Raw genomic sequence first — 17,513 nt, 5'->3', positions numbered from 1 at the left:
TCTCATCTTACAAATCCCATTGCCAAAGAAAATAACCCACACTTCCTCTTGCAGAGTGCAAAAACTCCAAGACAATATAGATTAGGTAGATCACACATTACATATGCAACCAATTGGGAAGAAAAACAGATGGTTATGGTTAGATGACAGACAGATGTACACTAAAAAAGATAAAACTTCTCATAGACATTTCTCTTGGCTATAACAATTTAAATTAGGTTCCTTATAGATAGGAATCACAACAAGCAGCATTATTAATTGAACAATTCCTAAAGCTAGTGATTTTAGCTAAATACTTGTGTATTAGAACCTTCTAAGGCTATTAAAAGGCAAAATTATGCAATAGATTCGAAGTCTGATTTGAAAGCCAAGATGAGCAACTCCTTTTTCTGGTTATTACCTCTGACCAAGGCATAAGAATCCACTTAGACAAATAGCTTTCATAACCTACCTAAAAATAGGCTAGTTCATAAATTTTCTAAACTGTTCTTTCCTGCTGTGAGCAGCCCTTCATCTCGGACTATAAAACTTAGCAAACTCTGGCATGCTCTAATGTTAGTTTTATAAGTTACTAAAAAACCTCTATAAATTTAGCATCATTTCTCAAATTCAGATAGTTTTCTCATTCTGAATGCTTCAACATTTAGGTCACAAATTGAAATACCAGCAGAAAAAAACTCATCTTTAGGCAGGCTGAACAGTTACCAGTTAGCAAGAAACTCAAAATTCAAACATTCAGAGCATCAGAACACTTCAAAGCTTTATGAACTTTGAACTTAGCACACTTTCCTAAATTTTTGTGGTTCCTACTACAGGAAAATCAGACTCTAACGTTTGAGCTGATTTAATCTAACTCAAAATTTTTGCAATTCCTGACATCAATACTAGATTTATAGTTTTATTATGGTAGCAAATAGCTGTTACAGTGAGATCTATAAACATATACAGAATTATTATATTTAAATTCATATAGAACAATATTTACATTTTTAAGTTACACTTTTGAAATCAGAAGATGAAGTACAGCTTAAGTTTACAACAAAGAAAAGAAAAATACACAAAACAAAAACAGACAAAGTTAACAGTAAAAATATAACTATCTGTTCTTGATACGTGGAAACTCTTTGTCAGAAAGCTACATCTTCTTAATCTGATTGTCCAAATCATTAAAATAAGGATGATTCAGTGCCATTTTGCCAGAAATTCGTTTGGCAGGATCATAGACTAACATTTTCTGGGGGGGGGGGGGGGGAGGAGAAAAAAAAAGAAAAAAAAAAGGTTTTTATTTATTTAAGAAATGAACCATAAAAAAATTTCCATAAAGCCTTAATTTTTCTACCAATAAGCCATAGCTAATAATGTTAATAAAAAACTACTAAATGAACGTTTCCATCAGTTCAATACCAAATCACATAAATGCCTCATCTTCCATACTTCACCCTCGAGCTCTAAAATAACCTATTCCTTAAATTATGGATATCTCAATAACCTTTTTGCTACAAATTATGCTTTAAGACACAAGAATTCAGAGATAGCTTTAAAACCAGGACATAAATTTAAGAAAGATATCTAGTTAATTATATTTACTTTGAGAATTAAATGGCCATCTGAGTTATTTACAACATCCTGGAAATGGCGGCAATTAACTATAGTGGTTTCTAATATAGCTTCCAGCAAGTTCCAAACAAAAACAAAACCAGAGAACAATGTGTTATAAAGATAGTTAAAATGAGTCAGTAAATGAATTACAGTAAGACAACCTAGTATTAAAGTTTTAATTTACACATCACCAGGAAGACTGTATAATGTTTAATATTGATCTTAGACTTTATCTTAAACATTAATCTTAAAGAAAACCAAATCAATAAGCAGACTAGATATACTTTTAGTATCTAGTAACCCCTTGAGCTCTTATTATGTATCAAGCACTATATTAAGTGGTTGGCACATCTGATGTTACTTAATCCTCACAACAAATGCTAAGTACTGGTCCCATTTTACAGTGAGGGCACTGAGACTCAGAGGTTAAGTAACTTGCCCAAGTTCTTACAACTAAGGAATTTAAATCTGAAATCAAGACTGAGGATTTACAGCAGTGGTTCAACATTTTGGGTTGTCACAACTGAGAGGAATATGATCCTGTACCTATGGGGAAGAGGACTGGGATGATGTTAAATGTCTTGCAATGTACAGGACGGACAGCCCCTAGTATCAAAAACATGATCCAGTCCAAGAGGTCGGTACCAGCTGGACTAAGGAACCATGATTTCAGTGTTTGATTTTTGTTTGATTGACTGAAGTGAAAGTCTTTGTGTTCAAGAATTATAGACGTTAAACAAGACAGACTGGGCCCAGGATACAGAAGACTTTTCTAAGTCAAATCAACAACACTGATATATAACATATCTCAATGATAGATAAAGGACTTTGGACTTCAAGTATTTGGAAATCTGAGCTGAATTTGGTGGAACAATGATTTATAAATTGTGAAAGGAGCCCAAAACCAACTAGAAGGTTTACAGGATCATAGAGCAATATATTTTTTTGTTCAGCAACCTTCCCAAACCTTTTCTTTTGCAATTACATTAGCTGAGATTCAAAAAAACTAGTTCTGTCTAAAAGCTTAATATTTAAATATTGTTCTAAAACAATTTTCTTAAAGCAGGCCTACCTAGGACAATTTATATTCTATCCTAATAGATTTTTTTATCTTGCTTTTAAAGAAAACAACTATTAGTTGGGAATGGCAACATAGTAAAGGGGAAAGGTTCTTAAGAACTGTTATTCCTTCTTCTATCTTTCTGATGTACAAATGAGGCACAAAGTGAGAAATTATAGTTCATGCAGTAAAAGGCTTTAATAACTAAAAATATCAAGCAATAAGGAAAACACCTATGTCTCAGATAAACTAAAAAGTAGTAAACACAGACACAAAAAGTTAGAAAGGTAGGCTACTATGAACCAGCTACTTAAAAACAATAAAGTTGTATTAACCCTGCCTTTTCCTTCACAAAGCATCTATAGCTAAGACAGATTTTTTTAAAAAACCAAACAAACAATAACTAATGCTAAAACTTTCTCTCAAAACCACTCATGTTTCTTGGTATCTAAAATAGAGCTAGTAATACAATAAATATAACAGGCATAATGGTTATGTGCCTAGCTCAATATATGTTGGTTTTCCATCTCCCAGGTAAAGGAAATGAATTGAGTACATTCAGAATCAATGAGGTTGAAGTCAGTATAAAATGTCTCCTTACCGAGAGCAGATCCAAGCCATTTTCATCCAAGTTTTTAACATGGGATGCCAGACTTCCTGGTTTCCACTTGGGAAATGTATTCTTATAGTCTTGTAAAGATTCCACTTCTGGCCACACTTCATTATTGGGAGTACCCAAAGCTCTAAAAGGGTAGAGCAAAACAAAAAATTATGTTTAAGCATAACTATAATCTTAATATTACATACATGTTGCCTTCATTATTATTTCACTTGAAACTTTAAAGTTCTTAAAAAAGATAAAAATACCTGAAAATTCTGAAGAGTTGATCGATTTCTGAATCCCCATGGAAAAGTGGTTTTTTGGTTGCTAATTCTGCAAATATGGTGCCTATACTCCAAATGTCAACCGGAGTTGAGTAGCGAGCTGACCCCAGCAATACTTCTGGAGATCTGTACCAGAGTGTTACCACCTATTACAAAGCAAATTTTTACACTGAAATAAATGTAGTGCATATTTATGCATAAATTTGCTTAAACACAAACATATTTCAGTAGCACTGCCCTTTAGAAGGTCCCATGAATGCCTCTGATAATATGTTTGAAAGTCAATTAACAATACACAAAATAATAAATGTAAGATAAATATTTCATTTGTAAGTTCTAGTCATGAGGGGGTTAAGGAAAAAACAAACATCAGATAAAAGCATACAAGCTCCTTTCTTGCTTTTCAGATCATTAAAGTGCAAGAATCAAAATAGTCATGACAACAATCACTTTTTTAAAAAAGCCACTGGAAACAGATTTGGTCATGACACTATATAATGCATGTACATATACTGCTCACATGCTAAGAACATGAGTAAGTAAATAACAGTTTATTAGTGGTCTAGAGGCTGATCTACTATTTTAGTATCTATAGATTATCATGATGGTAAAAATACCATTTCTAAGTTAATGAGATCAGCAGCATCTGTTAAAGCCAATGGGAACCAAATAATCTTTACTTTTTTATACAGCCATGGAAAAAATGATGAAAAGAAGCCAGTACATCTGACCAAATGAACAATGTTGTTAAGTTCTCATCTGGAGATAGTCTTTGGGCTCAGAGATAGACAATGCCATAGAAAACCATCATCCAGAAGTCCTTTACTATAGAAGTCAACCCTCCCTTTTCCCGCTGGAAGTAACAAATGAAATGCCAAGTTATCTGTAGAACATGGACAAAACTTGATTATATTTAGTAGTTTCTAAATATATCTGAAACAGTAACCCATAAGTAACAGAACCTCTCTTTACAAATTTTATTGTGTACCAGAGAGGATCCAATCAGGAGACAGAAACCACTTGGTGATTTGCTTGGGGAAAGTTTACTAAGAAGGATTATTAAATAATTGAGGGTTAGGAAAAGAGAGTAACTAATAAGCAATAACTCTTAGAACTGTAGCAAGGAAAACCCCTTACTAAGTAGTCCCTCTCCTGCCCCTTCTACTGCCATCACACCTGCTGGCAAAAAAAAATATTTAATGGACCCAGTTAGATTTTCACATAGCATGCAATGAAGAGTGAGTTTGGAACTGACAGGCATTAAATTCATGCTAGCAGGACGGAAGTCTTTCTTACTGGGTGTTTCTTGACTTTATGAACAAACACAGAAAACAAACCAGCAATCACATATATTCAAAAGCACCAAAACACACTAGTCTACATACCTCATGTGTGTATACTCTAATAGGTATTCCAAAAGCTCTGGCAAGGCCAAAATCAGCCAGTTTAATTGTTCCTTTGTCATCAATCAATAGATTTTGAGGTTTTAAGTCTCTGTGCAGAACTCTTCTGGAGTGGCAAAACACAATCCCTTGTAGGATTTGGTACAAATAACTCTGGAAGAAGGAAATAAGTCAGAAACTTAACAGTCCCATACAATGATTTTCTAACTAATCTTGATGAGTTTCTCTAAAATATAAGAAATTATGATGCAGGGAAATAATTTAACTGCCACAAAAACTTTCAGGCATTTGAGACTAACAAGCAACATTTGGGGGTGGAAAGCCCATTGATATACAGTATCATGTTGGTATACCTGAGACAAAGATATTTTCCTTATGGATACATCCATATCCATATGAACTCATTTAGTCTTCTGTTATATTTTTGTCCCCAATTCTGAAGTCCTAAGTTCTGTACAGTTTTTTATTTTATTTTAAAGATTTTACTTATTTATTTGAGAGAGAGAGAAAGTAAGAGACAGAGCACAAGTGGAGCGGGGAGGGGCAGGAGGAGAGGGAGAAGCAGACTCCCCACCGAGCAGGCAGCTGGACACAGGGCTCAATCCCAGAACCCTGAGATCATGACCTGAGCCACAGGCAGATGCTTAACCTACTGAGTCACCCAGCCGGCCCAGACAGTTTTTTAAACTTTTGTCTATAAACTTATAGTAACTTTCTATTTTGAATAAGGTTGCTCCATTTCTATGTCTTATTATTACATATTAATTTCTTCTTTGGAAACATTGGTTACAGATTCTAAAAGAAATGACAAATATGTTATTATGATTATATATTTAAATAAAGGCAATTATCATAACATGCAACTTAGTAGTTCAGAGAAAAATATCACACAAGATAAGTGTTGCCAAGACAATGTAATTGTCATTTGAAGCAACATGGGTATTACAGAAATATAAGGTATACATAGTATTGACTTATAAAGTTCCAAATTATAAAATAATACATAAAATCAACTGTTAGAACAACAACAAAAAAGACTATGTATTAACTGAGGCATCTGACTGGCCCAGTCAGAACAGAGTGCAACTCTTGATCTTGATCTTGGGGTTTGAGCCCCACATTGGATGTACAGATTATTTAAATAATACTATTTTAAAAAAGAATTATGTATAGGCTTATAAATAGCCAAAAATGAAAAATTATTAGATGAGATACAAAATGATAATACACTTTTTTCACATAAGGGACTGAAAAATATTTACAAGATTGATAGAAGTAGGTGCTAAAAAAATAACCGTCACACACCATAATGAGTAAACTGCTGCAATTATTGTTTGGAAGGCAACTGGCATCATCAAGATTTTAAATGTAAATAAACATCTTCAACCCGCTGATTAAAATTATAAGAATTTACTCTAGGGCACCTAGGTGACTCTTGGTTGCACCTCAGCTCAAGATCTCAGGGTTGTGAGACTGAGCCCCATCTCCAGCTCTGCGTACAGCAGAGTCTGGTTGTCCCTTTCCCTCTGCTCTTCCCCACCAATAATAAATTAAACATTCAAAACCAGAATAAAATAAAACCACTTCCTGTCATTATCCTACCAAGCTTTTGTTACATTGTTTTACACATATCTGACTGCCAAATAAAGTCCAAAATATCCTAGTTTCCAACAATGGAATACATACTTAATGGTTTTATGTTATCCCAGGCACTACTTTTCACTTTATAACTAGAAGCACTATCTAATAATAAAAGGGGTAACTTTTACCTATAGACTATGGGAGAAAAATAAAATATTCTTTTCCTCCTCATTCTACTAACATTTTTTCTAAGCATATTCCCCAAAATACAGAACTTCTATGCAGTAGACCCTTAACACTTGGTGGATACATACTAATACAATTAAGTAAGATAAGTACTAATGCATTTAAATCTTTTTTTTTTTTTTTAAGATTTTATTTATTTATTTGACACACAGAGGAAGATCACAAGTAGGCAGAGAGGCAGGAAGAGAGAGAGAGGAGGAAGCAGGCTCTCTGCTGAGCAGAGAGCCCGATGCGGGGCTCGATCCCAGGACCCTGGCATCATGACCTGAGCCGAAAGCAGAGGCTTTAACCCACTGAGCCACCCAGGCGCCCCAGTACTAATGCATTTAGTAAGTGGATAAATACTAACAAAATTAAATAAGCTTCTTACCTTAACAAGTGAAGAATCCATGAACTGACCAGGAGGGATGGAATCTAAGTATTTCTTAAGATCCATGGAAAGGAATTCAAAAATGAGATATAACCTGGAATCCTGCATAAGCACATCTTGAAGACTAGAGAATAAAATACTCATGTGAAAAAAAATCTACCACTTTTGACCTCTCATAAAATAAAACTTCCATAAATTTAAAAATGGCAATCATCAAAAGTGGGACTATAAGAAATTTTCTGTAACAAAACATACATACTGTTTTGGGAAAGAAAAGATGGTAGCTTCCCTAGTAGTGAAAACCTCAGTAATAAAATAGAATTTAAGAAAGGAAATTCAGGGCAGCAAATGAAAATTAAGTCGTATTATGCTGAAGGTGCTAACAAACAACTTATATTTCAAAAGAACATTTAAAAAAAAAAAAAGACTTGTTGCAGAGTTTGTCTTTTCAGTGGAGTAAATTATAGGAATAAATATTAAAATTTACTAGGAACCCTTAACAGTAGCTATCTCCAGCCCCAGAAAAATGCAATTAAATCCTAACTTGGACTATTAGGAAACAAACGCCTCAAACACCAGTCCAAATACTTAGAGAAAGAAAAAATTCTTTTTTCTTTTTCATCTGACCTAGCCACCCAACTATGATTAAGGGGTCTTCAAGGACCAGATCTCAGATTGGTGTAGGGGATAAAGGTCTGTGAAAAAGGATTTCCTTTTCTCCCTTGGCCAGTTTACCTTGATTTTCCAGCCCCCAATTCTAATCTCTTATTACCAAGCTCCTCTAACTCTGTTCCTGCTTTAAATCTATTCTTCCTATGCCTGGCACTCCAACTTCACAAAAATAATAGAGTTCTATTCCGCTCAGCAAAGTTATTAAAACCAGATATTAAGCAAATGTAAAAATTTCCACATTGAAATTCACATTTGAAACAGTATGCGGAAAATGGTTTAAATTCAGATATACCATACCTGACTATATTTGGATGACGAAGTTCTTTTAATAGAGAAATTTCCCGAATTGCAGTACTAGGAACCCCTTCCTCTTCACTTTCTAGTCTGATTTTCTTCATGGCTACTACTTGACCTGTAGTTTTGTGTCTACCCTTATACACAACTCCATAGGTACCTGAAATAGACAAAGTAAATGTCTACTATAGGACACCCTCCACAAACTAAGATTTGAAAAAAGGACTAAATCCCATGAAATGTCACATGATAGAAATGTCTACTGTGACCAGATAGGAAGTGTCTTACTCAAAATTATACCCTCATCACTTCCAAAAAGAAATTGAGGGTAACTACAACCTATGATGTCTTTAGAAATAAAATTCATGTAGTTGTCACAATTTTCCCATACATTTAAATTACCAGTAATTTCCCAGCACATTTTAGAGAAGAAAATAATGGATCCTTTGCCAATTGGAATTTATCTTCTTTCAGATATCCAACCCAACAATAAAGCAGGCATAAAATATAGGGTGAAGATAATTTGGGCTGAAGAATTATTAACAGGAGCCATTGTGACACTTTCAGAAAACTGTACAGAGTGCTTTATGCAATTCAAAGTCAATCCTCATCTAGAAAAACATGGGGCTAAAATATTTAACTATCTGGTAAATCTATTAAAGTTCAAAATATCTACTATATAGTATAAAAGTCTCACAACCATTTGGAAGTTAAGAACATGGATTCTGATATATAAACTTCAGATAATGAGCAACAATGTCAACAGAAGGGATCGTGGGCAGGAGGGTGGATACAGAGAACAGAAGCAGCAATATTAAGGGAGATGAACTAGTTAGTTTAAAAAGTTCATGTACAGGGCGCCTGGGTAGCTTAGTTCGTTAAGGTCTGCCTGAGTGAGACTCAGGTCATGATCCCAGGACCCTGGGAGCAAGGCCCCCACAGGGCTCCTTGATCAGCATGGAGCCTGCTTTTCCTTCTGCCTGCCACTCCCCTTGCTTGTATCTTACTCATGCCCCCCATATCTAGACAAATAAATAAATAAATAAATCTTAAATTTTGAAAAAAATTCATAAACAGGACATACTTAATCCCCAGATAGGTGCTTTTTTAACAGTGGTTGGAAGGGTGCCTGGCTGGCTCAGTAGGCAGAGCATGACCTTGATCTCAGGATCGTGAGGTTAATTAAGCCCCATGTTGGGTGTGGAGCCTACTTAAAAAATAAATAAAATCTTAAATAAACAAATTCATAAAATTTTTAAATTCAGGTTGGAAAATACAGAAAGATCTTGAACCTCTTGACTCTACATAAAATTTTGAATAACCTATTTTTCTGTAACAATGGTTTAACTTTAGAAGTGATAGAGTGCATTTTTCTTTCTTTCTTTTTTTTTTTTTAAAGATTTATTTGACAGAGAGAGAGATCACAAGTAGGCAGAGAGGCAGGCAGAGAGAGGGAAGCAGGCTCCCTGCTGAGCAGAGAGCCCGATGTGGGATTTGATCCCAGGACCCTGAGATCATGACCTGAGCCGAAGGCAATGGCTTAACCCACTGAGCCACCCAGGTGCTCTAGAGTGCATTTTTCTAAGGAGAACTATTCTAAAGCTTTTATCAGTTTCTCCAAAGGTAGCAGTATTTCAAAAAAGGCTAAGAACTACTATCAAATTATCTCCTTGCTTAATTAGAATATTAAGGACGGTTTGGTGATGCTAAATAAACTTTGTTCTAAGTTTGTTTTAAACAGAGAAATTCTAGGGACGCCTGGGTGGCTCAGTTGGTTAAGCAGCTGCCTTCGGCTCAGGTCATGATCCCAGCGTCCTGGGATCGAGTCCCACATCGGGCTCCTTGCTCCGCAGGGAGCCTGCTTCTCCCTCTGACTCTGCCTTCCACTCTGTCTGCCTGTGCTCGCTCTCGCTCGCTCTCTCTGACAAATAAATAAAATCTTAAAAAAAAAAAAAAAAAAAAACAGAGAAATTCTATACAATTGTGTTCCTAAATATTGGTATCATTTTAAAGACATAATTGACCTAAGAGCCATTTTACATTATTTTGATTAAATTTGGGTTAGGGGCACCTGGGTGACTTAGTGGGTTGAGCCTCTGCCTTCAGCTCAGGTCATGATCTCAGGGTCCTGGGATCGAGGCCTGCATCGGGCTCTCTGCTCAGCAGGAAGCCTTCTTCTGCCTCTCTCTCTGCCTACTTGTGATCTCTCTCTGTCAAATAAATAAGATCTTTAAAAAAAAAAAGAAAGAGGGACACCTGGGTGGCTCAGTTGGTTAAGCGGCTGCCTTCGGCTCGGGTCATGATCTCGGCGTCCTGGGATCGAGTCCCACATTGGGCTCCTTGCTCAGTGGGGAGCCTGCTTCTCCCTCTGCCTCTGCCTGCCATTCTGTCTGCCTGTGCTCGCTCTCTCCCCCTGTCTCTCTCTGATAAATAAATAAAATCTTTAAAAAAAAAAAAAAAGAAAAAAAGAAAGAAAGAAATTTGGGGTTAAATATGACTTTTGGATATCCAAAGTTATTCCAGATTTTAAAAAACCTTGATTTTATTGATCTTCACAACCATCCTTAAAAATAACCTCTGTTCAATAAAAATCTGTCCATTTTTCAGAGGTAAATTTTTTTTTAAAGATTTTATTTATTTATTTGACAGAGAGAGAGATCACAAATAGGCAGAGAGGCAGGCAGAGAGAAAGGGGGAAGCAGGCTCCCCGCCCAGCAGAGAGCCTGATGTGGGGCTTGATTTCAGGACTATGAGATCATGACCTGAGCTGAAGGCAGAGGCTTAACCCACTGAGCCACCCAGAAGCCCCCAGATGTAAATTATACTTGCATCAAAAAACACAAAAGTAGGGGCGCCTGGGTGGCTCAGTGGGTTAAAGCCTCTGCCTTCAGCTCAGGTCATGATCCCAGGGTCCTGAGATTAAGCCCCACATCAGGCTCTCTGCTCAGCAGGAAGCCTGCTTCTACCTCTCTCTCTCTGCCCGCCTCTCTGCCTACTTGTGATCTCTGTCAAATAAATAAATAAAGTCTTAAAAAAAAAAAACACAAAAGTAGGTAAGTCAGTAGCCCAATTACCAGGCACACTGTTAAAGCAAACTCAAGATTCATCAATTGCAAAATGTAGTCTAATCAGTTAACTAATTGTTTCCCCTACTATTCCTCTCTCTCCTTCAAGTGTACAATTTCATCTGGGCCTAAAATTTACTCATAACAATAAACTAACACTTAGTATTTATTCAATTTTAGACATCACAAGTGCTGTCTCTTTTCTGACTCTTTGAACCATTATCACTCATAACTACTAGGATAGAGCTCTAGTTAAAGCATAATGATTCTACTGGTTAAACACTAAAAATTATTTATGAAATGCACAGTATATACTTTGAAATAAACTACACATTATTATCCTTAAAGATTTTATTTATTTATTTGACAGAGAGAAAGCATAAGCAGGGAGAGCAGCAGGCAGAGGGAAAGGGAGAAGCAGGCTCCCCACTGAGCAGGGAGCCTGATGCGGGACTCTATGCCAGGACCCTGGGATCATGACCTGAGCCAAAGGTAGATGTTTAACCAACTGAGCCACCCAACTGTCTTGAACTACACTTTATTAAGTTTAAAAAATAATAACGTTAGTTATGGTCAGGTTCTGGAGACTCTGAATGTTAAGCACAAAAACTTACATCAAATGTTTATTGAGTGAATAAAGGCCAAGTTAGGTCCTCCATCATAGATATAGGTACTCTCTATGATCAAAAAAGACGTTTCCTTATTACAGGATGTAACACTCAGATATTTGTAATTTAGAAGAAACCAGAGAACACCTTTGTAATAACTGAAACAAGAAAAGTCTAGATGTATTTAAGAAATGAATCAGGTTGTGGGGCGCCTGGGTGGCTCAGTGGGTTAAAGCCTCTGCCTTCAGCTCAGGTCATGATCCCAGGGTCCTGGGATCGAGCCCCACATCGGGCTCTCTGCTCGCAGGGAGCCTGCTTCCTCCTCTCTCTCTGTCTGCCTCTCTGCCTACTTGTGATCTCTGTCAAGTAAATAAATAAAATCTTTAAAAAAAGAAAGAAATGAATCAGGTTGTCAAAAAACTCAAGTATCAAGGTGGCAAAGTCAGGAGGACTATTCTTTTTTTTTTTTTTAAAGATTTTATTTATTTATTTGACAGACAGAGATCACAAGTAGGCAGAGAGGCAGGCAGAGAGAGAGAGAAAGAGAGAGGGAAGCAGGCTTCCTCCGGAGCAGGGAGCCCGATGCGGGGCTCGATCCCAGGACCCTGAGATCATGACCGGAGCCGAAGGCAGCAGCCCTAACCACTGAGCCACCCAGGCGCCCCTCAGGAGGACTATTCTTAATTAGAAAAAGATTAAGGAGATATCAGTCACCAAATGCAATGCATGACATTGGCTAGTTCTCAAGAAGATACATGCAGAAGTATTTAGAAGTAAAGCACATCTCTACAACTTACTTTACATGGGTCAAAAGAAAAACAAAATGCTAAACACACACACAGAGATAATAAAGCAAATGTGACATAATTAACATCTTGGTAAAAGGTATTATAGGTTCATTAAATTTATATTTCAACGTCCCTGTTTGGAAATAATCCAAATAAAGTTGAGGGAAAGAAATTTAACTTTTCAAATTGGTACTTTAATGCTAGAATTTGACCAGGTATGTGGCAAACCAAAAGAAAATGCTGTGTGAAAGGCCTTAATTATTCATATAATTTATTTTTTCAAAAAAAATGTCTACCACAAAATTCAAAACAGCCAGGCACTGGAGTAGTCAAGACAATATAAGCCAGAAAAAGAAACAGAGGAAAACAGATAATGTTACCATCAAACATTTGAATATCTCCAGTGGTACTAGACACTACTGCCAAGCCCTGTTCAAACACTTATGAACAAGACAAAATCCCAAACTTCAGAAAGCTTACATACAGTGTAGTAAAGAAAAAGGATATTAAGGATAACAAAAAGGGAACTACAAAATGCACTTGGACTAGAACAATGAGATGAAAGTGAAGGCAGCAGAGTGGTTAACAAGGTGACAGAGCACCCATTGCCAAAAGCCCAAGGATCAACAAATAGGGAGTGTGAAAGGAAATTGTGTAGTAGAATAGGAGTCTTTTAACTCCAGGAAATAAGACCACATTTGAAATTATACTTTTTATTGACTGATTTTAAATATAATACTTTTCTCAAGAGGTAAATCTGTAGTCTCCTGCATGTTTGGAGTTCCAGAGTTTTAAAGAAAAACACATTGAGGGCGCCTGGGTGGCTCAGTTGGCTAAGCGACTGCCTTTGGCTCAGGTCATGATCCTGGAGTCCCAGAATCAAGTTCCAGCATCAGGCTCCCAGCTCCACGGGGAGTCTGCTTCTCCCTCTGACCTTCTCCCCTCTCATGCTCTCTCTTACTCTCTCTCTCAAATGGATAAATAAAATCTTAAAAAAAAAAAAGAGTCACTATAGTGGAATGATTAAAATAAATGTTAAAAAAAAGAAAGAGAAACACATTTACACTGTAAGAATAACTTTTTATTCCAAACTAAAAATCAGCACTCATTTAATTCTCTGGGGATTAAGAAAAACTCAAAGCAGAAGACGGCAGATTTGTTAATCAAACTTATTTTCAACTCAGAAACAAAATTAGCTTAGTTGAGAGGGTTTAATAGAGTATTTTTTGGAAAAAAAAAATTATATATTTGTAATAGATCCCTAAACCAACCATCACCTAAACTTATCATTACTATCTTACTATCTTACTAAATTCTTTCCAGTACTCCACCCCTGGACTTTTAGTAGTATTCCTTATACAAGCATGGTTTTGGAACACACTAAAAATATACTAGTCAGAAATGTCTCTCAAACAGAACCTACATAAATTGGACTCTAATAGCAAATTACTTTGTACAAGTTGTACATTTGTTCCTAGAGTGTACAATATAAATACCAACTCTTATATAGAAACTTGGATATTCTGTTGGGAGAAAAAGGCAAAGGGATATTTTTACTCTTCCACTTATGCCATATAAACATTTAAAAATTTTAAGTACTACCGAAAGGAAATGAATGATCATATACAAGAGTTACTGGTTTTAGATTTGCTTAAACATGTACACATGACAGGTCATTTAAATCTAGGGAAACTTAAAATAATTCATTTAAATTGGTTTAATAGTCTCTTGTACTAGTTCACAAAGTTTAAGTAAAAATACTGCTCTTAAAAATAATTGTATGAAACTAAAAATACACTATTTTTTTTAAAAGATTTTATTTATTTATGTGAGAGAGAATGAGAGAGAGAAAGAGAGAGCAAGCATGAGAAGGGAGAAGTTCAGAGGGAGAAGCAGAGTCCTTGCTAAGCAAGGAGCCTGATGCAGGACTCGATCCCAGGACCCCAGGATCATGACCTGAGCCGAAGACAGTGGCTTAACCAACTGAGCCAACCAGGGACCCTAAAAGTACACTATTAAACTTAACATAATTCTACTGCCCTAACCTCTCCCCACCAACACACATAAAAGATATCAATAGTCTTCTCAAAATACAAATACTGTTAAATTTTTAGTATTTTTAAAAATGTAAGATTACTATGGGGATGGAGAGGGTTGGCAGTGAATCATATCAGAATAATTTCAATTTTCTAAAAATGTGAACATTTTTGTTACCATATAAAGAACATGTAATTAATGCGTATTAGCACAGGATACCTTAAAGATTGGATTTTAATAAATATTTACATGTTTTCATGTCCCAGACTTCTAGCATTACTAAATTATTTTTTAAAAGCTTTTTTTAACTACAAAAACCACTCACCTTCTCCAATTTTCTCTATTTTGGTATAATCTTCCATAGTTAATCAGCAGATTTGGTAGATCCTAAAATGAGAGGAAAAGCTGAGTTGATCTCATGCCACTAACTCAAAAGGTGGTTTTAAGTTTTTAAGGAGATACAATACATAAAGCATTTTCCAGTGTCTAGTGCAGTATTAATTTTCCCTAAGTATTAGTTGTGTTAAAACAACATTTACAAAGGAAAGAATTTCTGCAATAAGATTTTTCTACCTTTTAGCTCTTAAAACACTGGATTTTGTATATCTTAGCCAGTGTAACATTTAGCTTCTTCCAATCAAATTAACTCTCAAATTCAGCTATCAATTCATCTATCCTTCCCAAACAAAACCCAGAAGTATGTTTTATGTAACACTTCTAAGGAGCACCAATGTGTCAGTTATACCCAAACATTTCTATAAATAATGTTATTCGACTGAATTTGTACTTTATGATTTCTTTTTGAAAATTCAAAAGGAAAAAATCTTAAAGACACAAATGGAAAGCTAATGTAGACACACTGCTCAACCATTAGCAAGATTGCTCAAATGTCAGCTGAAAGGCTGACAATAAGACATTTCAAGACTTCCTCAGCTGAGAACTGTGCCAATGAAACCTATCTTCAGAAGCCCAAAGCATAATTACCTTGATTTTCTGACACACTCATCACTGATAAGATCATATATAAAGGTCACTCTGAGTAACTGACACTTAGTTCATTCAGCTTCACAATCATTCCAGAAGTAGAGACAAATCTTTTAAATGAACAAAATTGCACTACACTGGCTATATATACATGCCAATCTTAAATATTTTTTTAATTTTACAAAATGGCAACAACTAGAATAATCGATGTAATATCGATTTTTTCCCACAATATCCAGATTTAATGTCTAAAGATCAATAAAATTGTTGAGTTCTACAATATCCAGATTTTTACAATATCCATACTATTTACAATATCCAGATTCTACAATATCCATTTAATATGCCCAAAGAATAAAATTGTTGAGCTCTACAATATCCAGATTCTTACACTATCCAGATTATTTACAATACTCAGATTCTACAATATCTAGATTTAATATGCCTCACTTAATATGTTGAGCTCATTTTTAACAATAACTTAATTTCCAAGCTGGGTTTTATTACCCTCTCTCCATTTTCCTGTTCTAACAATTCAAAATAAAGGATGCAGCTTTAAAATGTCTTTTGAATGCCTTCTGGGGCTCTGTACTACTAGCAGCAGGATGTAAAACACCAATAGCTTCATCTCCTAACCAGAGACCTCCAGGTCTTTAAAGGAAGCAATTGTGCACCTTGGTAACCCTAGTACTAAACAAAAATTAAGGGGTACTCCAAGACACGTATCTCTCGGCACTTCTTAGCTTTCTACCTTGGGCCAATTGCACAGTGTGTAACAGTTACCAAGCGCAAAGTAAAAACAAACAAATCCAGATTCCCTCTGGTTTTATCCTTGGCCAAGTGTTCTTAAAAGCTCTGGCAGCACAAGAGACTTGGCCACGGAGGGAAGCCCGAGAAAGCCCAAAAGTTGGTTCATCCGATCGGTGTTTCGGGACGACCTGGCTTTGGGAACTGGCGCGGGTACCTGGCCCAGGTGGGCTCTGGCTTTCCGCCGCCACGGAGGCTAGAGCAGGGCGCACGCGGGACAGGCCCGAGCCTCAGGGCCTAGGACCGAGCCTGGCAATCCGCGTCGTCGAACCAATGCAAGGGGCGGCCTTTTCGCAACATCTGCCGACCGCGACCCCAGACTGCAACTCCGAGGCCAGGGCAGCCCCTACCCTCCCCACAGTACGCCCGCCGGATCTGGGCTCCCGCGAGCCTTCCTGGAAAGGCGGGCTCCGGCGTCGCTCACACGCCCAGGCCCCGGGGCCCGAGTGAAGGCGCGGCCTAACCTCCAGAGGCCCGGCCTGGCCCCGCGCAGACCCGGCCTGGCCCCGCGTAGACCCCTGCTGCCCAGCCCGGCCTCCTAACATCACCCGGTTCCTCGATACTCCTTCTCCGGGGCCTCCGAGCCGGCCCCGCCGAGCAGACGCCCCGTAGGCATGACCCTGACCTCAGCAACTCTACCCGGCTTATTATCCCGCGACGAAAGCGGCGGCGGCTACCACGGCGGCGTCGCTCTGGCCTTAACTTCCTAGAGCCAGCTTTGAAGCTAAGTGCGAGCTGTTTCAAACTCACCGCGCTAAAGGGCCCGGGACCCACCAATCAGATAGTCCGTAGACTTTCAAAGGAGCCAATCGGAGCCCAGCGACGCTTGGGGCTGGGCTTCCCGGGTAGCTAAAGCGCGAAAGAAAGTGTAAACGGCGGCTAGAGAAAAAGCAGGAGGGCGGGCGCCAACTGAGTCTGAGCGCAGGCGCTTTCTTTCATCGCAGGATAACGTCGTCCTACTGTTTCTGCGCGTCGGAAATCTACTGTTCCCCCTAGGTCGGGATGTCCACCCCACCCCCCCCCGCCCCCGGCCAGTATTGGCACAATTAAAACTTACTGCACTCAATATCTCATCACAACAGTGATTCTACATTGACATTCAAATTCCATTACT

General features: G+C 37.4%; 1 protein-coding gene across 2 annotated transcripts; it reads right to left on the bottom strand.

Annotated features, from left to right (window-relative positions):
- Positions 1-884: 884 nt before the first annotated feature.
- Positions 885-17,152, bottom strand: CDK1 (cyclin dependent kinase 1). 2 transcript variants are annotated; one of them, XM_059397465.1, is made up of 8 exons: positions 17,025-17,152; positions 14,934-14,995; positions 8,114-8,270; positions 7,145-7,268; positions 4,930-5,100; positions 3,527-3,690; positions 3,261-3,402; positions 885-1,234 (listed from the first exon to the last, which is right to left on the bottom strand). In XM_059397465.1, the coding sequence occupies exons 2-8, from the start codon at positions 14,968-14,970 to the stop codon at positions 1,136-1,138; spliced, it is 894 nt and encodes a 297-aa protein (XP_059253448.1). In that variant the 5' UTR covers positions 14,971-14,995; positions 17,025-17,152; the 3' UTR covers positions 885-1,135. The 2 variants fall into 2 exon arrangements, with proteins under 2 accessions (XP_059253448.1, XP_059253449.1); XM_059397466.1 differs by having other exon boundaries at positions 17,039-17,150.
- Between the last annotated feature and the right edge of the window lie 361 nt (positions 17,153-17,513).

The sequence above is a fragment of the Mustela nigripes genome, chromosome 4 (assembly GCF_022355385.1).
Source record: "Mustela nigripes isolate SB6536 chromosome 4, MUSNIG.SB6536, whole genome shotgun sequence".
Taxonomy (NCBI): Eukaryota; Metazoa; Chordata; class Mammalia; order Carnivora; family Mustelidae; genus Mustela; species Mustela nigripes.
Note: the sequence above shows the minus strand (reverse complement) of the source record. Positions and strands in the feature narration are given on the sequence as shown.

Coding starts and splice junctions, on each gene's coding strand:
- CDK1 (XM_059397465.1), bottom strand. CDS start 14,970: ATGGAAGATTATACCAAAATAGAGAAAATTGGAGAAG. Junction 5,101..7,144: donor TGGATTCTTCACTTGTTAAG/GTAAGAAGCTTA, acceptor TCCTTCTTCCAG/AGTTATTTGTACCAAATCCT. Junction 3,403..3,526: donor CAACTCTTCAGAATTTTCAG/GTATTTTTATCT, acceptor CTACCCTTTTAG/AGCTTTGGGTACTCCCAATA.